General features: G+C 51.4%; 2 protein-coding genes across 4 annotated transcripts; one reads left to right on the top strand and one right to left on the bottom strand.

The window, feature by feature from the left end:
- Positions 1 to 76: 76 nt before the first annotated feature.
- DEAF1 (DEAF1 transcription factor) lies at positions 77 to 24,247 on the top strand. Of its 3 annotated transcripts, XR_007902682.1 has the most exons (14): positions 77 to 531; positions 1,273 to 1,370; positions 1,736 to 1,865; positions 2,703 to 2,849; positions 3,633 to 3,772; positions 4,381 to 4,446; positions 5,345 to 5,471; positions 7,393 to 7,521; positions 7,983 to 8,111; positions 10,535 to 10,785; positions 12,490 to 12,555; positions 14,213 to 14,302; positions 20,104 to 20,252; positions 24,133 to 24,247. XR_007902682.1 is itself a non-coding variant. In XM_051777015.1 (13 exons), the coding sequence occupies exons 1-13, from the start codon at positions 315 to 317 to the stop codon at positions 14,810 to 14,812; spliced, it is 1,626 nt and encodes a 541-aa protein (XP_051632975.1). In that variant the 5' UTR covers positions 78 to 314; the 3' UTR covers positions 14,813 to 15,437. The 3 variants fall into 3 exon arrangements, 2 of the variants coding, with proteins under 2 accessions (XP_051632975.1, XP_051632974.1); XM_051777015.1 differs by lacking the exons at positions 20,104 to 20,252; positions 24,133 to 24,247 and adding an exon at positions 14,754 to 15,437 and having other exon boundaries at positions 78 to 531; positions 7,416 to 7,521; XM_051777014.1 differs by lacking the exons at positions 20,104 to 20,252; positions 24,133 to 24,247 and adding an exon at positions 14,754 to 15,437 and having other exon boundaries at positions 81 to 531.
- On the bottom strand, positions 15,639 to 24,869 carry DRD4 (dopamine receptor D4). The gene is made up of 4 exons (XM_051777088.1): positions 24,511 to 24,869; positions 19,335 to 19,447; positions 18,444 to 18,991; positions 15,639 to 18,038 (listed from the first exon to the last, which is right to left on the bottom strand). The coding sequence occupies exons 1-4, from the start codon at positions 24,736 to 24,738 to the stop codon at positions 17,836 to 17,838; spliced, it is 1,092 nt and encodes a 363-aa protein (XP_051633048.1). The 5' UTR covers positions 24,739 to 24,869; the 3' UTR covers positions 15,639 to 17,835.

Genomic DNA, 24,869 nt, shown 5'->3' with positions numbered 1-24,869 from the left:
GGCTCGAGCGCGCTCGGGACTCTCCGCCGGCCGGGCCGGGCCGCGCCGCTCGGGGCTCGGCCGCGCTCGGGCGGGCTCGGCTCCCCCCGCGCCGTCAGGTACCGCCGCGGGCCGCGCGCGCGGGCCCGGCCGCGCCCCATTGGCCAGCGGGGGGAGCGCGCGCCCGGCGGCTCGGGGCGCTTCGGGCGCCCTCGGAAACCGCCGGACGGGCCCGAACGCGCTCGGCTCAGCACCCGCCGGGACCCTCACCCCGGGACCCCTCACCCCGGGGCACGGGCTCGGCCCCCCCGGGCCCGGCTCCCCCGGGCCCGCGCATGGAGCACAACGACGGCGAGCCGGCGGCCGCACGGCTCGGCTTGGCCGCGGGGCCCGGGCAGCAGCAGCAGGAGCCGCCGCGAGCGGCCGAGGGGGAGGCGGAGCCCGAGGAGGAGGAGGCGGTGACGGTGATGGCGGCAGACGCCGAGCACATCGAGATGGGAGCGCCTCCGATGCCCAGCGCCGACGAGGCCGCCGCCGCCGCCGCCTTCGCAGGTCAGGGCGGGCAGCGCTCCCTCGGCCCGCCCGGGGCTCCCTCACGGCCCCCGGGGAGCGCCCCCGCCCTGGGCACGGCCCACACTCCGCCCTCACACGCGGGGCCGGGAGCTCCTGCAGTCACATTGTCTGTGTCCCGGTACAAAGTGCCCCAAACACGCAGGGCGCTGCAGCCGAGCTGCGCTACCACAACATCCCAGAGCCCCCGTGCCCGGCTGGGCGTCTCTGCCTCAGCTACGACTGGTTATTCACCCTCACCGCACATGAAAACCCTGAGATTTTAGCCAGGCCGTAAGATTTTAGCCAGGCTGAACGTCACAGAGACGTTTGGCTGTAAGTTTGGGCAGTTTCTAGCTGGTAATGACACCCTGGGTATTAACACATGGCAAAGGGACAGTCAGTTGTTCACTTTATCCCGGCGTTTGCCAGTCACCCCTCTTTTCATTAAAAGCAGCACACCTGGGGGTGTTCCAAGTGCAGATACGATATTCATTTTTCCTTTAGTTCATCACATGCTCATAGCAGCTGTCACTGCCTCGAGGTTAAAGCCAATTCAACCCAAAGCTTAATAAAAATCACAATGATTGTGTTTATAACAACTTACAGGTGTCATGAAAAATAAAATTAATTTAGAATAGGAAGGAAGAAGGAAGTGCAGTTACTTTTATTTGGTGTTTTAGCTGTTTATGAGGCTCTCTGGATGCAGCCAAATGTTAAATTAATGCCTGTTTTACGTTGCAGAAGTCACCACAGTGACAGTAGCCAACGTGGGGGCCTCTGCAGACAATGTTTTCACCACGTCTGTGGCCAATGCAGCTTCAATTTCAGGACACGTGTTGGTAAGTCTGGCCTTTCTTCTGAGGGCCTTGGCAAAGTCTCACTTGCTCAGTGTAAATAAAGAGCTGTAGTAAGGTCAAACATCTGTTTTTATTGCACTATACAGGCTTTAAGCCACAAACCCATTAGCTGGGGGACATGCAGTTTTTTAATCATTATTTTTTTTGCCTTTCCACCCTCATCTACTCGTTCTGTAATGGAACTGGTGACCTGGAACATAAAACATTTGAATTTGCTTGGCCGAAACCTCCAAAATTAACCTAATAACTGCCATACTGATTGCAGTTTTAGGGTACCCTTGGAGGACACTGAAATCTATTGGTATTTAACCCTTTTCATCAATTTAAACTCCTAATTCCTTCTGTAGTCTGGGAGAACAGCCCTCCAGATTGGGGACAGCTTGAACCCTGAGAAGGCCACTCTGATCGTGGTGCACACGGACGGGAGCATCGTGGAAACCACCGGGATCAAGGGGCCTTCGGCACCTCTCACACCAGGTATGAGCCAATCTGCTCCTCGGGGGTCATTCTCTCTGGGGGATGCCTTCTTCTCCACTTCCACTGTGTTTCTAGGATTTAAAAACATGGGCAGAATATTGTAAGGATCGTTTGTCCCCACTTACAACCATCAGATTGTTTAGGTGGGAAAAGACCTTTAAGGTGTCAAGTCCTCACACAGTATTTCTTGGGAGTACAAGAACTTGGCTATTTTTTTTTCTGTCAGAAATATATTTCATTTCCTCACCCTTTGCCCTGACCCTGGCAAAGAAGCTGCTTGAAAAATCTTACCCTGCTGCTGGGCTTCCTACACCCATCCCACCCCCGAGGGCACAGGAATCCTTTTAACGTGGACAATAAAAATACGAGTCTGCCAGTTCTGCACGTGGGTTTGTTTTAGAGGGTCCTGGAATACATTTTTGTCTCCATTCAGACCACTTGCTGATATTTTAGTGTCTCCATCCGCTGGGGTTTTGTTCAGGGCTGCTTGGCAGTTTCCTTGCTGCCCACAAGGTGGCACGAACTCCTCGCAGGATAGGCCCTGGGAAGGGGAAGATCCAGCCAGCTCCTTACACCACAGCTTACAGGTGGTGTAAGGGTCAGGGTATAACCTCAGCGTTTATTTCCTGTTAGAGCCTGTTTCCTCTGGTGCAGTTTGCTGAATTTTCAGTCCTTTTCAGTTGGTTCAAGATGAATTTTTTGTGGTGCACCTCTGTGGGGATGTTCCAGCTGCTCCAGTCCCCTGGGCCTGCTGCCCCAGCCCAGCTGTGACATGGAACAGCCACTCTTCTTTTTGGTTGCTGTCACCTTTCTTTTCTCTTCTATCTTTTCTCCAAGGACCCCAGTCTCCTCCTACCCCGTTAACTACTGTCCAAGGGAAAACTGGGACCAAGTACAACTGGGACCCATCTGTGTACGAGAACGAGCTCCCGGTGAGGTGCCGGAATATCAGTGGCATTCTGTACAAGAACAGGCTCGGCTCAGGTAACTACGGCCTGGGGGAGGAGTGGGACAGCTCCTTCTACACTCTTCTTTTCATCAGGCTCTTCTTAAGGGCTGACTGTGAGAGGAAAAAAAAAAAAGACAGTTTCCAAGCCAACGCAGTGCCTTTTGATATTATTGTTCTCATCTGTTTTGCTCATTCTTCAGAGGCTTTTTAACTTTTTCTTAAATCTGTGGGGATCCAGGCTGCCATGCAGTGAGTGTCCTCAGTAACAGGCCAACTCCTCTAACGTTTTTTTCATCTGAGGAGTAGACTTGTGTTTCTACAAAGCTCTAAAGAATCCCTGCTGGAATGAAAATGGAGAATTTGTCTCCTCACAGGGCTCCTGAGCTCCTCCTCTTCTCTCTTATCCTTGTGGGGAAGCTGGAGAAGCAGCAGCCTGGCTGTCCAGCACAGCACTTGCTTCATGGACAGAGAGTTTTCTTCATCACCAGAAAGACCAGAAATTTAAGTGTAAATTAAGAATAGGCTTAAATTCGTGGTGTTTACGCAAGAAAGACTTTTCCTTCTTGTGGAGGAGCAATTTTTGTAGCCTTTTGAGGCGCAGAGTTGGAGTTCCCTTAACGTGCCCAGTCACTGTCACAGCCATGACAGTAATTGGACGTGGTTGTCCCAGAGCGAAGGGAAGCAGCAGACGGGCACATTTGGTGATGGCTGTGGATTAACTGCTATTTTGTCCAGCAATTTCCATATTTCCTTCTTTAGGGAAGTGGCAAAATGACCCCTCAGCTGCACTAAACAGTGTGTTTTGCTGCTTGTCTCAGGGGGCCGTGGCAGGTGCATCAAGCAGGGGGACAACTGGTACAGCCCCACCGAGTTCGAGGCCATGGCGGGCCGAGCCAGCAGCAAGGACTGGAAGAGGAGCATCCGCTACGCCGGGCGGCCCCTGCAGTGCCTTATCCACGTAAGGCTCCCTGGGCTCCCTCCCTTCTGCAGGAAGGGGCTGGCAGGGCCAGGGGCTGCCTCTGCTGGCACCGGGAGCCACGCTGGGTCTGGTGGGGAGTCAGTGGCCTGAGGGGAGTTTTTCTAGATGCGTCTCAAACAGCACACTGGGAATCTTGCTTGTGCTGGAAAGGGGCTGGAGTTTCTGCGGGGTGAAGCCCAGCCTTGAGCTGTGTCACAGGAATTGAGTTGTCACTGTGAGATCTCCATTCTGTTTGCCTGACACCCGCATTCTTCACTTGCGCCATTTATTGAGTATTTGGATCCTTTATTTCCTGCAGTACTCCTGCATTGCCATCAGGCTGACAGGTGATTTCTGCTTGGGCAGAAATAAAGCCTCAGATTCACATATCCTGGCCTTTTGGTGTGGAAATGGTTTGGTTTTCCTTTGTTCTCCCCCAGCTCTCACCCCATGGCTGCAGTGTGAGGACCTGGCCTCTGTTACTGCAGAGGGTCCAGGAGGCAGGGAGTACCTCTCCCTGGGAGCCATCGAGCTGTTTTGGGAGAACACAGGTGTGTTCTCGGTGATTTTGGTGACTCCAGTGCTGAGCTGGTCACTTCTCATTCCAGGATGGGATTTTAAATCCTCACGCTGCCTCGTGTACTTGTGCCGCTTGCTGCGACGACATGACACTGGTGAGTTGGAGGTTTTACATCCATCAGTTTATAAACTAATTAGTTGAGTTTGAAAAATTAACTGCCACAGCCCTTGGCGAGCAGGTCATGAGTGCCCTGGGAATGGGCACAAGTGCTTTGTCCCTGCTCTGTGGAGAAAGGAGATAAGGAACTGCTGGAGCTATTGTGGAGCAGCCTCAGTAAAACTGGATCACAGTTAGTGCTTTTTCATTTTTTTTTCTCTTTCTAAATAATATATTTATGTAAAATGCCTTTGGGGAATGCCAATACTATTTGTGATTTTTGACTCAAATTTCACAATGTTTTGAATTGGAAAAATATTTTTGTAAGTAAGTAACATAATACTCTTATGATGGAGCTATATTTTCATCTCAAAACTGCTTGGGGTTCTTGGTTGGTTTGTTTGGAGTTTGATTTTTTGCTTGTTTGTTTCAAAAAATGAGGTTAAAATCCTGAAAGCAGAAGGCTTTAGCTTGGCTTGATGTTTTGCATTTCTTTTCTGCTATGAACTGACTGATTTCCTTGTTTCCAAGCCTGGAACTGCTTCCTCTCTTCTCCTCACTCTTGTTCTCTTCTCTTCTCTTCCACCACCTTGGCCAGCAGTCAATTATTTGCCCAGTTCTGCTCCTTAAAAAATAGTTGGAAGAGGCTGGATTTGTGGCTCTTCAGCTGGAAGGAGCTGAGTTTAACTTTTTTTTCCCCAAGTTCTTTTGGTCTGGAGAACTGTAAGTTCTTTGGTCAGTTGTTGCCAACCACATGTCATCCATGGGGATCTGTGGAGATCTGTGGGGATCTGTTCCTGGAAAGAGGAGGGTAAACCAAATGTTTCCAAAGAGGTGCCTCAGTTAATGCCTTCTCTTTTTTTCCTTTCTTCTCCTTTTCCTTGTGTTCTGCCCAGAGTGGCCCCATTCGACTCTTTGTGCCGTATAAAAGGCGGAAAAAGGAAAATGAAATGCCTGCAACTCCAGTGAAGAAGAATTGCTCCAAAAACATCACTCTGCTTCCTGCCACAGCTGCAACCACGTGTAGGTTCTTTTCTCCTGCCGAAAATTGCTTCCCTTCCTTGGTGAGAAATGGCCACACTAGGTATTTTATGTCTGTTAGTGGCCCCTTGGAACTGTCCAGCTGAGAAAAATGGCCCTTTTTTTTTGCCCATATCCTTTTCATTGGACAGTTTTATTGGCTCAGTGTCACTTCCCATTTTATAGAAAGTAGCACAGTGTTGTCACATCTGGACACAAGCTGAGTAGGAAAAAGTACAGCTCTAGACCTCCAGGAAACTCGGGTTTAAGCATCATCACATCTTTGTGCAGTGAACAGGAGGTTTTATATTTTGTGCTGAAAGAGCTTTGGATTTTGCCCCCTTCCTGGAAGTGTTCCAGGCCAGGTTGGATGGGGAAGGTGAAAGGTGTCCCTGCCCATGGCAGGGGATGGAACAAGATGAGCTTGAAGGTCCCTTCCAACCCAAACCATCCCAGGATTCTATGATTCCATGGTTATATTCCCCCCTGTACCTGCTCTCAGCCCAGCAGTGTGGGGGGAATTGTGGAGTCCTGGCCTTGATCCACAGTGGGTTTCAAGTAGATTTTTCACAAATAACAGTTGGGAAATTTCCTGCTGGAATTAGGTTGTGGAGAAGGCTGGCCCTTTTCTGCTCTGCCAGAAATCCCCATTCCATCCCCTGAGCTGCTTTGTGTCCCTCAGAAGCTGGAGTAAGATTTGTGCTATTCCTTGCAATACGTAGAAACAAAGGCTGGAAGCAGCTGGGATGAGGTGCCCAGCCTGAAAGTCGCTAATGAAGGAGGCAGAAGGTGACACTTTCATCTGCATGTCCCTCTCCAGCACCCAGCACACGCTTTGTTACTGGTTTGATTGGCAAACCATCTGTGTGAGAGCAGAAATTAATGTGCAAGCTCATCCAGCTCACACATTCCCAGTCACATCCACGTGTCCTCCTGCCCTCGGTGCTCTGGCATCATCTGGGCTGTAACAGTGCAAAGTGAATCCAGGAGGAAGCAGCAGAAATCCAAAAATAGGAACAAAAAAGTAGGGTTAGATCATCAGCAACAGTAGGAGGAGAAACACACAAGGGTTCTGCAGAGTTGTTTTGTGGGTTTGGTTTTTTTGATCCCCAGATATGTTTAACTTGTATTGCTTTGTTAAGTGAGGTGCTGCGAGACTGCACATTCCCTTGTGCTGGCATTGGGAGAGACAACTGCTCGTTTTGGGGGCCACATACTTCACCAGCCATGGATTTGTAGCCACAATATCTAAAAAAATGAATTATTGTTTGGGAAAAGATCCTTCTGGCAGAGCAGTGTGCCATGGCATCAGCCCATTGCCAGTTAATGGTGCCAGGTAATTAGTCCTGTTTAAAAAGGGCTTTTAATATTCTGGAGCTGCTCAGGTATAATCATCCAAAAGGATTTTGTGCCTTGTTGCTTGCACTGGCCAAGCACATTCTGTCACTGTGTGTAGATAAACAGCTAAAATTGTCCAGCTGTCGTGGAATTAGTTGTTATCCACAGGTTTTTATGTTGATTTAAGTAGCAAGAATCACTCTTGCTAAGATAGTCATAAATTAGGATCAGCCAGAAACTGATGGGGTTTGTGGCCTCACTGAACCTTTATGAGAGGTGTTAAGTTATGGTTCATAAAATAATTGAAAATGTGGTGATTTGAGAGGTGTTATGTTGTAAATTAATGTTCCAGCCTTGTACCCCCAGAGAATAACCTGGAAGGACAGCAGAGTCTTCAGAAGTCCACCAGGGCTTTTATTCCCATTTCCAGCTGCGCTGGTCGTAGGTGTGATCCAAACTGGGTTATCACAGGCCAGTGGTCTGTGAGTCCCCTGACTCTGGATGGTGCAGCACAGGGATATCAACAGCTGGGCAGCTGTGGGCCCTGCCCTGAGTGTGAATGATGAGAGTGCTTTAATATTTCCAGTCACCGTGACTCCCTCTGGACAGATCACGACCTCGGGGGCGCTGACCTTCGACCGCGCGTCCACCGTGGAGGCCACGGCCATCATCTCGGAGAGCCCGGCCCAGGGGGACGTCTTCACTGGGGCCACGGGTAAGAGCCAGGGCTTTGTGTCCTGGGCAGCCGTGGGAAGGGGCAGGAGGGGGCTGGTTTATGCTCATCTCAGTGCCAGCAGAAATCAAAGTATAAATGCAAGACGTACGTTTCAGTTACTGCGGTTTGAGTCGTGCTTTGGGGTGTCGGCTCTGTTGAGGGAATGATTCTGCTCCAAGAGCGGGGGTTTGGAGCCCTGGGGTTATTGTGGGTATGTAGATGTGTGGGAGGGAACCAGGGAACCTGTGGCTCTAAAAGTAAAGCCTGTTGGAATGAAGACCAGGCTGCCTTGTTTGCTGACTGTGTGAGATCGTGCTGCCATTTCTCATTTCCAACTCTTGGGAATTACCACAGAGTGTAGGAACTTGTATAAAATGTAAAAACATGGGGATGAAAGCAGTGTAAGAAACACCTGCCAGGTGTGTTAGACAGTGATTCCCAACGTCCTTGTCCTCCTGCAGTTCAGGACACCAACGTCCAGCAGCCTTGCCGGGTGTCCCATCCAGAGCCCCACTACCCCAGTTACCAGGACAACTGCCAGATCTCCCCCTTCCCCGAGGCTGCGCTGCCGACGTCTCACCCCAAAATCGGTATGTTTGCTGTCCAGCAGGTGAGACACTTCACTGGGCTTGACTTTCCTCTGATCCTTCTCAGCAAAGGTAAAGACTGAGGCAGGAAATTAAACTTGGCTCTGTTTCACTTGTGAGTTTTACAGTTATTAGGATTTAGACAAGCAGATTTCCCCTCTGTGGGGAGTTTTTCACTCCTTATTGAGAACTTTGATATGTTGGTTTCTAACAGAGGAGGCTGCTGTGATCCTGCTGCCTGCATCATCTTGCACTCCCTGCCTTCCCTAAGGCTCTTGCTTCCAGGCTTTTGTCCCTGTTGGGCACTGTGGCTCAACATTGATTTAGTGCTCAATCTGAGGAGACCAACCCCTTCAAAATCCACAGAAGCTTTTCTAGACATTCTCCCATGTCTTTATTACTCCAGGGGTAGTTGCTGGAGGTAGTTTTGGGCAGGTTTGGTGTCAATTTTCCATCCCCTCTGAATTACCTTTATCTGTTTACTCGGAGCAGCACAGCATATTCCTGCTGTCCAGAGTCACATCTTGTTGGGTTTAAGACTTAGATCTTGATGTTACTAATTAAACACTGATTGTTTTTTCACCAGTGAATACTTTCTCTTGCCTCCTGTACCTGTTCCAGAATGAGAAATCAGAAGTAATTCCTGTGTGATATGTTATCAAATGCCACACTGGGACAAATATTGTGCTGGAAATGGAGAGTGGAAAAGGCTCTTCTGCAAACAGACACTGATAAAAAAGACCCATTTATCTCATACTCATATCTAAGTGCAAATAGTTCCACACCCCTCATGTGCAGATTGATTGAAATTACTGTTTTAATTAAGGGCATTTGCCATGAAATGTCTGTGTACCTGTGTGGGGAGCTGGCAAGGAAAGGTCACACAGTGACCTACCTGGGGGCTGGGGCTTGTTCTCTCTGTCCAGATCAGTGTTGGATTCTTCCAGCTTTTATTGCTTCCATGAACAACTACCAGGTGGTAGGTGAAAAGGGTTAAAAAAGGCTAAATTAGTCACTGCCTTGTACGTTACTCAGTGTTCAGTGCTGTCTTGTAAGAAAGCTGGTTTATCTGCAGATGCTTTTCTAAGGAGAGGGTCACTGCCAGTGGAACTGCTGGAATGGCAGCTGGGAGCAGGAAGGTGTGTTCAGGGCACTCCTTACATGTGCCTCTGAAGTAAATGACACTGAAGTGACTTTCAGACACTTGAGCCCCTCTACATTTTGTTCAAGAACTCCCTGTTCAGTAAATTTCTTAACTCTGGTTCCAAGGAACAACATCTGGCTCTGATAATGGTCCCTTTTAGTGAGAACACTGGTCAGAGATCCACCAGAGGCAGCGGTGCTGGCGCTCCCTGGTCGTGCTGCAGATCCTGAGGGACACTGTCACTGCTTTATCTTCAGTACCAGCAGCACTGGGAGAGCTGCAGGACCAGCTGCCTGCCAGACTGGGCGGAGATTTTGGGGTAATAACTCTGCACAGCCCCAAAGTTGGTGGTACCTTCCTTTTTCTAGTAAACAATTTGGTGAGGAATGTGGAGGTTAGGTGTTGGTAGATGTGAATGTCTTAGACTGAACTTTATGGCAGATGGTGAGTATTTATTGCTCAAGTTATATTTTGGAAAAGTAAAGCCAGATAACATTTCTTCCTGGAATGTTACCTAAGCTGAGCTTACACTGTGTATCGTGAAGTTCCTGGATCTGGATTTAATTTCCTCATTCCATGATCTCCCAGCGTACATGCAAACCTTATGTTGCAAAAAGGAGCTCTTTTAGTGATACAGTAACTGCTGTGTTTTTAAAGGAGTCCCCAGCCCGTGGTTTTGGGAAGTGCATGTTTGGAATACACTCACTTTGAGGTGGTGGTGACTGTCGGGTTTATTCCAGTGGCAGACCAGGGTTATGGTCCAGGTCAGGATTCGGGAAGCGCAGGGAGTGTGATGGGGATCAGTGCCTGAGTTTTGTGGGTTTGCAGCCTGAGAATGGGCATCTGGGTAGGGACACTGGGATACTCCTGTAAAGTGCTGGATCACTGAGTGACTTACTGTAACCTTTCCTAGCCGTGGCTGAGGGAAACGTTGTTGCCAGTGGTGGAGTCCCTGGGAATGCTGCTTTCACCACTTAATTGTGCTTGTCCACAGCACCGCTGGGAGGTGTTAAACCCTTCCCAGAGCAAACGGGGGTCATGAGGAGATGTTCTTGTCCTGGGGGTTTGAGAGTGCCCAAGGGCTTGTTCTGCACAGACCCGCACTTTGGGTTGCAGGAGAAAAGCTCTGTTTAGCAAAAACTTCTCAGACTGGAAATTCCTCAGACCATATTTTAAAAAAGAAACTGAACGCAGAAGAACCCCCCCACGCTCCTCCAACCCCCTGCTTTCTGGGAATCAAACCCCCTAACTGTGTGTCTGTTGTTGTTTGGTTTGTCCCCAGTGTTAACCTCTCTCCCCGCCCTGGCCGTGCCCCCCACGACCCCCACCAAGGCCATGTCGCCGTCGGTGGTGAACGGGCTGGAGGTGACGGAGCAGCGGAGCTGGCTCTACCTGGAGGAGATGGTCAACTCCCTGCTCAGCACCGCCCAGCAGCTGAAGACCCTGATCGAGCAGGCCAAGCAGGCCAGCTCCTCCTTCCGAGAGGCCGCCGTCACACAGGCCAAGATCCAGGCGGACGTGGAGAGGAAGGAGGTAACTGTGCATGGGGCGCCTCTGGGGCCGAGGGATGGGCAGAGCAGCTCCTGCCTGGAACAGTGGCAGCCCTTAGAAATTTGTTTCTCCAGGCCTGGAGAGCAGTGTTAGCAAGAGAAATCTTTCTGAGTTGTTTGTGTCCTGGGGAAAGGAATGGAGTGCTCGGGGATTCCAGGAGCTGTGGGCAGCAAGCTGGTTGTGCACACTGGTGTCGCAATGCTGAGCTCTCCCATCAGCTGTCTGTAAATATATGGAGTGTGGGCACCAAATCCTTGTCTGGGAAAGCTGTTAGGATCCTCTGAGTAAAGTTACACGTGTGTTACTTAGAAGGTGTGGGGAATGACATCCTGAAAGAAAAGCAAACCATGAGCCCTTCGGCTCCATGTTTATATGAACTTCCAAAATGCGTCAGGATATTGCAAAAATTGAAAATACTGAGATATTTGTAAGGTTGTTCTGAATTGCAGCATTTTGTGTGGGATTAGTTAAATACAACTGCTCTGGCAGAACTTCTTGTGGCTGTTAAGAAACAGTTCTCCACACTGAGTATCTGATCCCTTGATTACTATCCCAGTGATGTCTTTACTGCATTTTTTGGTAAGGGAAGGACATTTAGGAAAAGGGGCAACAAAGGCTCTCTGTGTCTTGCAAAAGATATTTGACATTTGTAGGTCAAGCCCAAAATGAACAGATTAAAGACAGGACTAACACAGGGGCCTCTGTGCTTGAGCAATGGAATTTTTTTGAGTGTGCATTGAGCCATTGTTTATATCAGATAAACTTTAGGATGGGGAGAATACACGAACTTGCTAAATTCTGTGCCAGAATTGCTGGGGGATAATAAAGATATTCAGGAAATGTGTTAAGTGGATATTCTGTATAAATTGAAGAGAATCAGTGTTGAGTGTTTTAATTGGAATAGCCCTTGGCAAAGCAGTGATGGCTCCGGAGCCCAGCTCGTTTGAAAGCAAGGTGGAAGATTAAGTCAGCAAACAGCTGGGGCATCTGAATTGGATTTTAGAAAGATTAAACCAATTCAGGGCTGGAGAGTGTGAAATGAACTGAAAAGGGTCGGGCAGTTAAGACATGTGGCTCTGGTCAGCAAACAGAGGCTTGTGTCCTCCAAAGGAGCCGGGAAACAGTTGGGGATTGGAGGTTATCGGTTTTCTGGAACTGTTTTTGTGAGAGGGCTGGATGTGTCTGGCTTGATCCTCTCTCTTATCACACCTTTTCCTCCTCTGTGGTTTGTGCATGGCTGGAATTGCCTTGTCAGATCAGGCAGAACCCAACCCCACCCTCGCAGGCCACAGCAAGAGGTTTCCCTGCCACCGCCTCCGTCTGCCTGGAGCTTTTTAACTCAGTTTATGTCATGGTAACATAGAGGTTTTGAAGGTCATGGTTTCACAGGAGAATAAATACTGTGCTGTCGGGTCATACACTTGTAAATTAAGCCTTTAATCTCCTTATATGTTGGATCAAACTCCTGGGTGAACCTGCTTTGCCTGGAGGTGGGAGTTCAGATGTTTTTGTACTTTTTAACTGTTCCCAATACATTTAGGCCAGGGTTAGCACACAGTCCATTTGGGATTGGGTTTGGATTTCACTGGTTTGGGACTCCTGTCCCCCCTTGCCGAGCATGGCAAGGCAACCCCTCACATCACACTCCAGCTGGGAAATGACATGTCTGGTGTGTCTTCCTTGCAGCAATACCAGAGCCAGTTATTCCAACAAACAGAGGATGTGGATGGGAAAACAGAAATCATCATCAAGGTAAGCTGGAGACGTCTCGTGCGTTGCAGAGTCTTTTGGTCTTTGCCTCGCTCCATTTCAGTTTGTCATTGCCACAGAATCCTGTGCTGGCACAGAGCTGAGCCTTCCCATTGCTCCAAGCAGTGTCTTCCCTTTCCCAAGCCTTCCAGCTTTCCACACTCCTCCATTGTCACCCAGCCAGGTTCCTGAGTCTCACTCACCTCTGAGTGGTGGTGCTGCAGCTCTGCTGGGTGGCTGTCACTGAGCTCTGGCAGGAAGAGAACTTGCTTCCTTTCTGTCCTGTGAGCTGGTTTTCATAACTCCACAATTCCCTCTGGCTTTCGAAATGGGAGTTAGTTCAGGACCCAGGACTGAAGCCCTCAGAGCTGTGTGTGTTACTCAGTTGTCCCTCAGACCTCTGGGTACAACTGCACACACATACAGTGTGTTTCCCAAGTTTTCCAGTACCTGTACAGGTGACAAACAGCCCCAGTCAAGTGTCCCCTCAGGACAGGCTTTGCAAGTCCCACCTTGCAGCTTTAAGGCATTTCTGGTGTCCCAAATCTCCGGCTGTACATCAGGAGCACAAACACAGTTCAGTCACACCAGCTGTTCACTGCAGGTACATGGAAGGTGTGAACAGGGGGTGTGATGAGTGGGGTGTTAATCAGGACACCGATTTGGGGGTGCTCGTGCTCAAAGGAGAAAAGGAGCCTGAGGAACTCAGGAGCCCAGGATACTTTCACAGCCCAGCAACGCTTCCTGCCGCTGCTGCTCCAAGTGCTAATGATTTGTCAGGAGTTTAATGAGCTGGAAGCTGGAATGCTCTGTGAAGTGCTTATTTGGTGGCAGTTCAATGATGTTTCCACCTAAATATACAGGTTATGTTAATTGATGTCACTGAGGTAGGATTAAAGCGATAGACACAAAAGCATCCCCTAAATAGCAGGTGTGATTTTTCTCCCATGTATCCTCTCTCACCTTGCTTCTGGATTTAAATCTTTGCTCCTGTTAGAGCCTTCTTCATTTGACTCCTTTTTCCCTGTTGGGACACTCCTTATGCAGTCATGCTGCTGACTGGCAAAGTAATAAATCCCTTTTTCCTCTCTAAAACCAAGGAATGATTAAGCTGAGGAGTCCCATCCTTACTCCTACTCCTGTTGTCCTTCCTCAGACCCTCTCTCTGACATACACAGTATTATAAACCCAACAAAGCCACCAATAAAATCTGCCTTAAACCTTTCAATTTGGGATAAACTCAGAGTTTGGCTGTGAACAGGCTGGGCACAGCCTGACATGGCTGTTTGGGATACACTCAACTCCTGCAGAAGCCTGCAGCTACCTGACCCCTATGGAGGGAGGTATCCCTGAGGTAGTGGGGATGGATTTCCATGACCACTCAGTGTCCCACCCATGGTTTTGAAGGGCTTCCTGCCTGATAGAAAGGAAAACAGAGGTGCATTCCATTTTCCAAAGTGATCCTTGCTACAGCAGCAGGAGAGCAGGTCTCTGAGGGCGTATCCATGAGCCACTGGGCCTGTTTTGCGTTGGTGTGCTGAGTGTATTTTGGGAAGCAGGGGCTTTCCCACTGCTCCCACATTCCAGCAGGTCACAGCCTCTCGGTGACCTCGCTGGGGTGGCTCCGTGTGACACGGTCACTCTCTGTCCCTTCCCACAGCAATCCTGTGTCAACTGCGGGCGCGAGGCCACCAACGAGTGCACGGGGTGCCACAAAGTCAACTACTGCTCCACGTTCTGCCAGCGGAAGGTATGGCGTGGCTGGGAGTCGGGATCCAGGTCCCTGGAGAGGGCTGTGGGACCCTAGGGAGAGTCACCTGATGGAGCAGAACCGGGCAGCCAGCGCAGAATCCTGCATGGGTCAAGCATTCCAAACCCCCTGCCAGTGGGATCACCAGCAAGGCTGTAGTCATGGGGCAGGTGTGCAAGTCGGGACAGGGTTAAAAGGGTAGGGAAGGTCCCAGGGTTTGCACACACCTTCCCAAAGGTGATCCAAAAAATCAAGGTAACATTCCGCTTAGTCCAATTCCACCTCTGATATTGGCCCAGTGTGTGGCTCCTTTCCCCTCCATCATTGGTCTGGTTTGTGGGGCACTGGAGACCTGCTGCTCCCACCTGGGCTGGAGAAAGCGCTTCCCACACAGTGGCTTTTCCAAGGGCCTGTTCCCTTGATGGCCTCGCCCTCTGCTCTCCCCTCGCAGGACTGGAAGGACCACCAGCACATCTGCGGCCAGTCAGCCACGGTGACGGTGCAGGGTGACGAGGTGCACGTCACGGACAGTGTCATGGAGAAGGTCACCGTGTGAGCAAACTACCTCCACAGCCGTTCCCGGGCATGCGGGGCCGGCTGGATCGGGACCCGGCGGAACGGTCTGTCCTGTGCCAACGGCACTGTTCTCTCTAGCAGAATCGTTTTTGATTGGCTTTTTGATACTGTGACAGCGTTTGTCTACTCCCGAGCCCCTTTCATAACTTTGGATAATACAGAGACTGTGAAAACCTCATCTGGAACGCCCCCCACACGCACACTGGGATCCCCCTTTGCCTTTGGGAGGCTTTGCCTTTGCCTGACTGGATCCTCCACCATGTGGATTACAGCAATCTCCTCATCTCTCTTGAAATTAATCTAAAGCAGGTGCTGCAAGGAGATGTGCCAGTATTTCCTCCTCCCGGGGCCTCCCTACCTCTTGTTTGAGAAGAGAAATGAACCTTTGGCTTATTTAATTGCCTTGACAGAGTCGGTACAAGTTCTTAGTTTGGCTTTGGAAGGATTTTTGGTTTTCCTGTGTTCCCTCTGTGCTAGGCAGATTTGGAACACGTTGGAGCTTCTGCATTTAAATACCATTGGAAAATAAGATGTTGTTCAATAAAATGCAGTGAAAGCACGAGCGAGCCCAGCGGTTCCCTTTAATCCCCAGGGCAGCACTCGAGGGTGCAGGTACTTGCACAGGTGGGTGTGGTGGCAGGTACACGTGTGTCCATGTTCCCCTGTCTGCCTGGGAGGTGTTTGCTCCACAGGGAAGCACAGCCTCATCCCACGGCGTGCCTGGAATGTCGCTCGTAGCATCCACCTGGCCAGAATCAGATCGGATGAAGCCCGAGGTGAGTGCACGTGGATATGGGGCTGTCCTGTCCCTGCCCCACAGGAGCTGCTGATTAGAGATGTGACCATTAGGGAGTTATTTGCTTTGTTCACGGCAACAAAATCATTCTAATTATTAACGTACTTCTTTAATAATTAAGCTGTTGTGGTTGGAGATTTTGGAGGACTCTTGGCAGGCGCGCAAACCTCTGGTTGGTGGTTTGGGTTTGTTTTTAGCTTCAGGCATAGCCCCTGTGAGGGGTCACTTGTTCTGGCTGGTTGTTCAATTGAGGGATCACAATCCATCCCTCTAAGGGATCACAGCCCCTGTGAGGGTCACTTGTCCTGGCTGTTGTTTGCTCTGGATGAGAGGTCACAGCCCCTGTGAGGGTCACTTGTCCTGGATGGTGTTCACTCTGGTTTTGTGCTGGTGGATGAGGATGGTTGTTCAGCTGCTGCTCCAGGAAAGGTCAGCTGAACCACGGAGTGACCCAACCCAGCATCACACACACACTGTCAAAAGGAGAACATTCTATCCAGAGCTACAGGAAAGTTAATAAGAGAGAAAAATGCAGTGGAAAAAACTTAAGTCTTAGACTGGAGGTCTCTGGCAAATCCGTGGAAAGCCAAGCAGGAACTGAGGCAGGATGGGAACAGAAATTACCTGTGATACTCCTGGGAAGGAAAGAACAGGCAACTCCTTCCATTATCACAGCAAAATGCCCACTCTTGCTTCCCAGAGTAATACTCAAGTACTGGCAATGGTTTCTGCTCACAGTAAAATGCTGACTTCCTGTTTTCTAGAGCATGGAGACAATTAGTTAATTGAGAAGACAGTCTTAATTGAGCCCCTGGTAACACAGCTGATTCCCAGGGTTTCTTGTGTCCCGCATTCAGACGCAGCAAAGGCATCTCCAAAGTGGCACCTCTGGAGTGCTGAAGCTGCCCTTGCAGCATCAAACGAGGCTTTTGGTTGCAAACTATTCTTGTTGCTTCACATCCCTGTCCAGCACGGCCGGTGTGAGCAGCAGAGCTCCTCCTGGGTTGAGGACAAGGCAGCTCCATGGACAGGTGAGCTGGGACACCAGGAATGGGCTTGGGAGGGGCATGAGGCAGCAACGGAGTCTCCACTGTCCTTATCCAGTGGCTGTCCTTATCCAACCCACTGTCCTTATCCAATAGCTTGTGGCTGGCTATAGTCAAGCCTCGGTCACTGCTGGAATTTTGTCTTTACTGCACCTTGTAAGGGGAAAAAATTTGGAAGAAAGTGGGGCAACTTCTCTAAATTGTAGAACTGTAGGTGTGACTCAGCTACCATTAAAGCTCTTGGGGAGCTTCCCACTGGGCCCTGGTACCTGGGGCAGCTGCACCCCAACCAGGCAGTGACAGAGCTCAGAAAGGCACAGGATAATCCCCTGGGAATTGAGTCTGTCTGTTTGCTGAGGAGAAACTCATTGAGCAATTGCTATTCTTAGTCAAAGGAACACTCAAGACCTCCCTGCAGTACTCTTTTCTGTTTTGTTTCCAAGCAAATTTCCCCCCTGGAAAGCAACAATCCTGTACAAAATCATGACTTGGAAGATTGTAATTTGTGCAATATTCCTTTTCTCCCCTCCGAGCCTCAGTGACAAGCGTTGCCTGGTCCCACTGGCTGTTGCCAGCCCAGGTTCACCTAAAGGCATGGAAGATTTTTTTCCCGTGGCTGGAAATGGTTCCTGGCAGGAATCCTATGGCTTGATAAGGAATTCTGGAGCACTAGCAACAGTGCCTTTGTAGGACCCTTGTTAAATGTGAGTGAAATCAGGCTTTGGATTTAAAATTATCAAGAGCAAGGGGAAAGGAGGTTGCACAGGTAGATGTCACCTCACAGCCCTGTTAATGCCACCCCAGAAGCCAGAAGACTAGAAATTATTATTATTATCCCTGCTTACATCAAATGTGAAAAAAGAGCCTGGAAACCTGCAGTTTCCAGTGGGAAGAGGATCTGAGCTGCATTCAGTGGTACTCACCTGTGACACCTTACTACAGGGAGCTGGGGAGCAGCTTCCTTGGGCCGCCTTCCTTCTCCTCCTCCTCCTCCCCTCCTCCCCAACAAAGACAGCAGGCCAGGGACAGAAATAGATCTTTAATGAACTATACAAAAAATCACCTGGTGGTTCCTGCTCCCTGGAGGTTCCTCCTCCTCACCAGTCCCAGAGGGCTCAGCAGAAGAGGTGCAAGACTTTGCGGAAGAAGTTCCTGAACTCGGCGTTGAACACGGTGTAAATGATGGGGTTGAGAGCACTGTTGACATAGCCCAGCCAAGTGACAGTGCTGGTGACTTGAGTGGGGATGGCACAGGACTTGCAGAGAGCCCTGGTAATGTGCACCACAAAGAAAGGTGTCCAGCAGAAGAGGAAAGCACCTGCCAGGGCAGTAAAGAGAGAAGGTGATGGGAACATTCAAAAGGGTTTAGTTTAACAAAGCTCGGGCCAAACAAGACAGAGGCAGCTCAGAGTGGCCAGGGAACAGGCAGCAGCTGTGCTGACATGTGAAGCTGGGCCTGTGCCCAGACGAAAAATTGGGATGTCTTTCCTGTCACAAATATTGATGAAAAGTCTAAAGTTAATCTCACTTTGGCTTTGAATGTAAGATACTGGGAGTCACAGGTTTGCCTTGAAGGAAACTTGGTTATCATACATGCATTCTCTCCCAGGGGTGGTAGTTGTTGGCACTGCTCTGGCACCCCGGATCCACACAGGTCCCTGCCCTGCGTGGGACAAGGTGGCACATTTCCCACCCTGCCCAGCCCTTCCCTGCGGATACTCACCGACGACGACCGGCAGCACCCGCATGGCCTTGCGCTCCCAGCCGTTGATCTTGGCCCGCTTCCGCCCGTGCCCTGGGTGTGGGTACCTGAGGTGTGGGTAGGACACAGTCTGGATCCCATTGCTCATCCCACAGTCCCCAGGGAGGCCAGTGAGGCTGTAGGGGCTGCACTCCGGCGGCCCCAGCCGGCTCTGCTCCCTCTCCAGGAAGGTCGGGGGGTGGTACAGCTTCTTGTTGGCCCCATAGATGCAGCCCCTCAGCTTGGCCTTCCTGGCCTCTTCCCAGCGCTTGAGTCCTTGGAACATGCCGCAGTACAGCACCAGCATGACGGGGCACGGGATGAAGAAGGAGCAGATGGAGGAGTACACGATGTAGTTGTCATCCTCCAGCTGGCACAGGCTGGGGTCCCGGTTTGGGACGTTGTTGAGGCCAAATATGACAGGAGATGCTACAGCAAAGGCGAATATCCAGGTGGTGGATATCAGGATCAGCTGCCGCAGGTCGATCTGCCGCCGGTTGTAGTTGAGCGGGACTTGAACGGCGATGAACCTGCCAACACAGCCCCGGGTGAGCCAGGCCTGGCCTGGGGGCGTCACTGCCTGTGAGGGGACCGAGAGGCCCCAGAGCTCCTTGTCCCTGTCCTTCCCCCCCAGGCATTTACATAGCCAAGGCATAGGCTACAACCAGAGCACCCGAGGGGCAGCTCTGCTTCCTCACACAGCGGTGCTTTCAGCGTGGCCACCCCTGATGGGACACAAAGCTTGGGATGGAGGATGGTAGGGCAGAGCATCCCCACTTAGGGGAGGGCAGGATCCTCCCACTGTGGGAGCCTGGTGAGGGTATATGGAAGCAGCGTGATGCCCTGACACAGCCAGGGCAGGGAGGCACTCACCGGTCCACGCTGATCGCACACAGGTTGAAGATGGATGCCGTGCACAGCATCACGTCCATGGTCATCAGGGCGTCACACAGCACCGTGCTCAGGGACCACACACCTCCCTGGAACTGGAAAGATCCCGGGGTCAGCAGATGCCTTTAAAGTGACAGGGAACACCTCCGTGCCTGGGCACCTCAGCCACTCCCAGTTCCTCCAGACAAGCAGCCCAAGTCCGAGCGCTCCTCCGGTGGCACAATGCTCCTGGCACGGCAGTGGCACACAGGAGTCAGCCCCGCGCAGGAGCTCACAGCCTGCCCAGGGCTGGCAGGAGAGCTGAGCCCACAGAGCATCAGCATGGCCAGGTGAGTTGTGCTGGGCAGAGAAATGGACACAGAATGGCCCCCACTGCCTTGGGTGAGTGCAGGAGCCCCCACCCTCCTCACACCCCCAGAGCCTCCCCAGCACCACAGTCGCTGCACAGCACCACTGGCTCTGTCCCTGAGGCAGCAAGTGGCAGAACACAAAGTTCCTCTTCCACTTTCAGGTCCCCACTGCTCCAATGTCCTGTTGGCAGACAATGTGAACGGTTTCCCTTTGTTAACACAACTGTTCTGTCCTGGCAGGCAAAGCACAACTCCAGCCCATGGAGACCAGGGTTGGGCAGGGAGATAGAACCTCTGGCTCTCCCTGCACAGTCCCAGTGCCAGGGCAGAGCAGCAGTGACCAGTGTTGTCACTGCTCCAGACGACTGGAAGTGTTGATTGCCATGCTTTGTGATTTTCAGCTCGGTCATCTTGGCCAGGGGCACAGCTCTGCACAGCCCCTGGCAGAGGACTGGCAGCAGGACAGGCAGCAGGACAGCAATGGCTGATGCTGGTACAGCCAGAGACTACTTGCAGCAGTTTGTTCCAAGCGAGCGCTCATCTCACCCAGGTACAAACCCAGCCTGTTGGTTTAGCATTAAAGCCCTTTTTAGGCTGATACAGAAATACACCCCCTCAATCCCATTCCTGTGCCATTATTCCAGTGAGCTCCTTCCGCACAGGCAGAGTCCTGTCTGTGTGCTCACGCCTGCACATGTAACCAGGAGGCTCCATGGGCTGTTCCCATTAGAGCAGCAGGGAATTTTCCTCCTGGTTTGTGCTGGTCAGGAGAACTTCACCATCCTTTGGGTCCCTCTGCAGGGAGAGGTTCACTTAAGAACCAAACACACTGTACAAATAAGTGTGATTTTAGCTTGGAAACAAAGTGTTCAGTAGCAATGGCCCCTTGTCATGCAAACTATCAAACACTCTATATATGCTCTTATTAGAACATAAATGATAAATATCACTATAGTATATATTGCTACATGTAATATATTTAATTTACTATATATGTTTACCTATAAGTAATGTGCATCATCTAAGGTGAATATTTACTATATATTTTTATCTATAGGAAATGCACTCCATAACAATAATTTTTATATCTGTACACATAAATCCCAGGGACTTATTCCCCTGTAGCAACAGTCAGGCAGTGCTTGTGGAGTGTAGTGTTGCTGCCCTCGTGCAGGGTTCAGGAAGCAGGTCTGGATTTGCTCCTGTGCAGGTGCTAAACAGCAGGTTCTGGTTTCATTCATCCCAGCACAGAGCAGAGCCATGTGGGGAACACGCTCCAGGGAACAATGGGAAGGTGCCAAAACCCCTGCCCCTGCCAGGAGGTATTAATCCTCCGTGGGGATTAATACCAGGCAGTGGTGATGTCAGGCCCAGGATTATGATTAGAGGAGCTGTAAAGCCAGAGGAGACTCTGAAGTAACTGTCTGGCTATTTTTGTACAGCATCTCCTTGAGATACCTCCAGGGGAGGGCTGGAGTGAGACCTGAATGCTTCAGTCAGCCTCTTCTCCAGCACAGAACAGCCACTCCAAACTGAATTTGAAACCTGAATCATCAAACCCCAAATTTTTGCCGAGCTTACTGGGATCCTGACAAGTTCAGTTCAGCTTATGAGAGAGAAAATTTGATTTTGAGCTACAGTTTTCCAAACCTGTTTTTGATTTGGGGGAACTAATTGATTCTGAAAAGGACAAGAGCTCTCAGGCTGCAGCACCTTCAGAGGATGTGACATTCAAGTTGGGTACCTGGGAAATGCTACAAACCCTTCCCTTTCTCCACCAATCCCCAAGACTCTGGCTTTGGGGAGGGTGCTGGGAGAGAACTTTCCATTACATGGTGTTTGCCACCTGCCCACCTTACAAAACGTGCCAAGGACCCCTCAGAAGGGAGAGTGACTTTGGATTAGAGGCTTTGCTGGGTCATGTGATTAAGGGGTACATAATGACAGGAGACTGCAGCAGATTAGCCCATCCAGGTACACTGTGTAAAGCTTTAGGGATCACACACAGCACGAACTGCCTTTAGGAAGCGCTCCAGAGCAGCTCCACCTTCAGTGGCTCTTGGGATTCTCCCCTTTTCTGGAATACAAAGAAGTTATGGAGAAGATTTTATAGGATGGTGGATGGCAGGAGGCAGACTTGGCTTCTGAAACACCCTTGCAGCTGCCTTCCTAGTCGGCCCATTTTGGTATCCATATTCCTAAGCTCAGCTGATTGGTAAGGAAAAATCTGCCTTCTGAACCGGCCTGATGCCAGAAGACCTCTTACACCTCCAGTGCTCCTGAGGCCGTGAGCCAGGACAGGGCCAAAGGTTCTGGTTGTATTTCCTGTGATACCAACTCTTGTCTCAGTCCTGCCACACGCAGGGAACAGCAGGAGCCCGAAAGGGAATTAGGAGATGTCCAGCTGGACTTTGAACAAGCCTCTGTCTCAGCTCAGCCATGGCTCGAGGGCATGGCATGGACTGAGAACGCTGTGGCACCAACTGGAAGAGGAATAATCCTTGCCAGTGGGCACAGTCCAGCATCAGAGCCAAAGAATTGTCCCCTTGCCCCCAAATGCTGACACGGGGCCTTTTGTCATGAGCTCTGACAGCTGCAGCATTCCCCAGAAGACACGACCCAGCCTGCAAGGGGAGAGGGAGGGGAGGGAATAGGACACAGGACAAAGGTGCCTCATGTCTGCTCTAATGTCCTTTCTTGACCTAAATCGTTGAGGTCAAGGTTTTTCAGACATGAGGAGCAAGTCTGATCATCCACCTGAGACATTACGAGGGCCTGAAATTCCAGGACACCTCTCCCAGTTATTGGTGCCTGAAAATAAACCCCTGAGCGCTGATTTATAACTGCTGGCCTGTCTCACCTCCCCAGTATTTTGTGTGGCTCAGACATTAGCCAGGTACAGAAGAACATCTATTTCCATTAAAGCTCTAAGATTCCAGGAAAGGCTAATCCTGAATCCTGCAGCAAACAGGCTGACATGCATTCACAGAGAGCCACGGGAAATTTGGAGAGGATAAAGGTCTGGTGTCTCATCAGAAGACACCAGAAGACACCTAATGATGTGTGCATCATTAGGCACACATAATAAAGTGCAAGAAAAGAGATCTTTTGATGCCATACCACTGGAAGTTTTAGGCAGAGCAGCATCACCCTCACCAGGAAAACGGCTCGTGTCATTTGTCCTGGCTGCTCCACCGCTGTGCCCACTGGGAAACACTCATCTTCCCTGACCTGGAGAAGGAGCCAGGTGAACATGCAAATCTGCTAAAACTGTTTCCTCTTTTCCGTAATCACTTACACGGATCTTAGTGGCAAAGATGTTTACATAACCAGCACCCTCAGCTCCTGCCAGAGGCTTCCTGGCTCAGGCCTGGCTCAGCTCCGGCACTCGGGGATTAGGAGAGAGCTGCTCAGAGGAGCACAGCAGGCACAGGGACAGGCACAGGGACAGGGACAGGCACAGGGACAGGTACAGGTGTGCTCCATGGCACAGTTCAGCTGGGGAAGTGCTCCTGGTACTGGCCCTAATTGCTGGGATGCCTCCGCTTACTGAGGATGGTATAAACTGCTGCTGCAGTGGCTCCTGCCAGTGCCACAGAGTCTTTGGGACTCCAGCCACTGTCACAGTCCTTGGGCAGAGAGAGGAAGCAGTTACACACCAGGCCAAGCCTTTGGGGCTATGCAGCTCCTTCCCAAAGGAGAAGGTGATATCACCTGGTGATATCCTGGGTACCTCCACAGCACCTGTAGCTCTGCTTCCTCAGGTAACCCCTGTTTCAGTGCTACCAGCTTTCCAGGCACGCTCTAGTATCTTCTTCTGGCCTCCCTTCACGTATAGGCGGAACTTGGTTCCTCAGGAATTACTGTGGGTGCCTGGGAGTGCCCCAGGCCTGCTCAGTTACAAAAGTATCTGAGAAGAATGGTGAAGAATGTGCCTTTCTGACCAGAAAAACAGAGGTAACCAGGGAAAAGCAAATCCACCAAAACCAATGGCACAGTGGAAAAAGAGGGCATTTAATGCTTCTCTTCTTCACTGGTTCTTCTCATGGTCCCCTGATGAACCTGTCACTCCATAATACCTGTTCCAGAGAGGTCACAATGTCCTGCAAAATCCTAGGACCAGGCAGAGACCATCCTAAGCCCTAATCCACAGCCTACCTTGCCTAAGGATGCTCAGCATGGCGTGGGAGAGAGGGGAGATGTTCTCCCACGACTTGAGAAAAAGGTCCACACCACCAGCTACCACAAGGGTGGGTGGAAACACCTCGTATTTTGCCCTGTGGATGCTTTCATCCACTTGAGCAGGGAAGAGCCTCCAGCTGGTACTAACGGGCAGGTTCCAGGGAGCCCCCTCACCCACCCAACAAAATCCCCCACAAGCACAAGGCTTTACCCATCCCTGGCAGTAATCATTTATCTCCCTGTTACAGAGAGAACCACTCAGCCTCAGGAGCTGCTGGCCCGGCCCGGGGCAGACGCCCCGAGGCACCTCCACTCGGGGCATCTCCGCTCGGTGTGTTTGCGGCTCGGACGGCAGGGCAGCCCCGGGACCCGCCCGCGGCCCCGGTGGCACTCGCAGGTAAGAGCCGCGGTGCTCCGAACGCCACACGAGCACCGCGGGGCGCAGGGGCTGTCCTGAGGGCGCTGGCACTCCCGGACCGGCGGGATGGAGGTGGGGAACAAGCCCGGAAAGCGGCTCTGCCCCTCGGTGCTTGGGCTCTCGCCCATCCCACCGCGCAGCCCCGCAACCTTCAGGCTCCGCGGGCGCACAGCCCCCCGTCCCCCCGGAGACCTCCGAGCAACCTCACCTCGGAGTAGACGTAGAGGGGCAGGACGAGGAGGGCGAGCAGCAGGTCGGCCACGGCGAGGCTGACGATGAAGTAGTTGGTGGTGGTCTTGAGCGCCCGCTCGGTGCACACGCTCAGACAGACCAGCCCGTTGCCGCCGACGATGAGGAGGATGAGGAGGATGCCGAGCACCAGCGCGGCGATGCTGTGGCCGGCGGCGGGCGGGGGTCCGGCCGTGCCGTTGCCCATGGCCCCGCGGCGCTGCCCCCGCAGCCCGGGGAGCCGGGCCGGGAGTGCCCGCCGAGCCGCGGGAGGAGCCTCCGCCGCCGCCCCGCCCGGCCCGGCCCGGCCCCGCGGGGACAACTGGGTCACCAAGCGGC

Source organism: Manacus candei, unplaced genomic scaffold, assembly GCF_025592945.1.
Source record: "Manacus candei isolate 608988 ecotype Guabito, Panama unplaced genomic scaffold, ASM2559294v1 h1tg000009l, whole genome shotgun sequence".
Classification (NCBI taxonomy): Eukaryota; Metazoa; Chordata; class Aves; order Passeriformes; family Pipridae; genus Manacus; species Manacus candei.
The sequence above is the reverse complement of the archived record's forward strand: the minus strand, read 5'-3'. Positions and strand labels throughout refer to the sequence as shown.

Coding starts and splice junctions, on each gene's coding strand:
- DEAF1 (XM_051777014.1), top strand. CDS start 315: ATGGAGCACAACGACGGCGAGCCGGCGGCCGCACGGCTCGGCTTGGCC. Junction 7,522..7,982: donor CGTCTTCACTGGGGCCACGG/GTAAGAGCCAGG, acceptor GTCCTCCTGCAG/TTCAGGACACCAACGTCCAG. Junction 8,112..10,534: donor GACGTCTCACCCCAAAATCG/GTATGTTTGCTG, acceptor GTTTGTCCCCAG/TGTTAACCTCTCTCCCCGCC.
- DRD4 (XM_051777088.1), bottom strand. CDS start 24,738: ATGGGCAACGGCACGGCCGGACCCCCGCCCGCCGCCGGCCACAGCATC. Junction 19,448..24,510: donor CCCTCTACGTCTACTCCGAG/GTGAGGTTGCTC, acceptor GGATCTTTCCAG/TTCCAGGGAGGTGTGTGGTC. Junction 18,992..19,334: donor TGTGCGATCAGCGTGGACCG/GTGAGTGCCTCC, acceptor CTGTGTTGGCAG/GTTCATCGCCGTTCAAGTCC.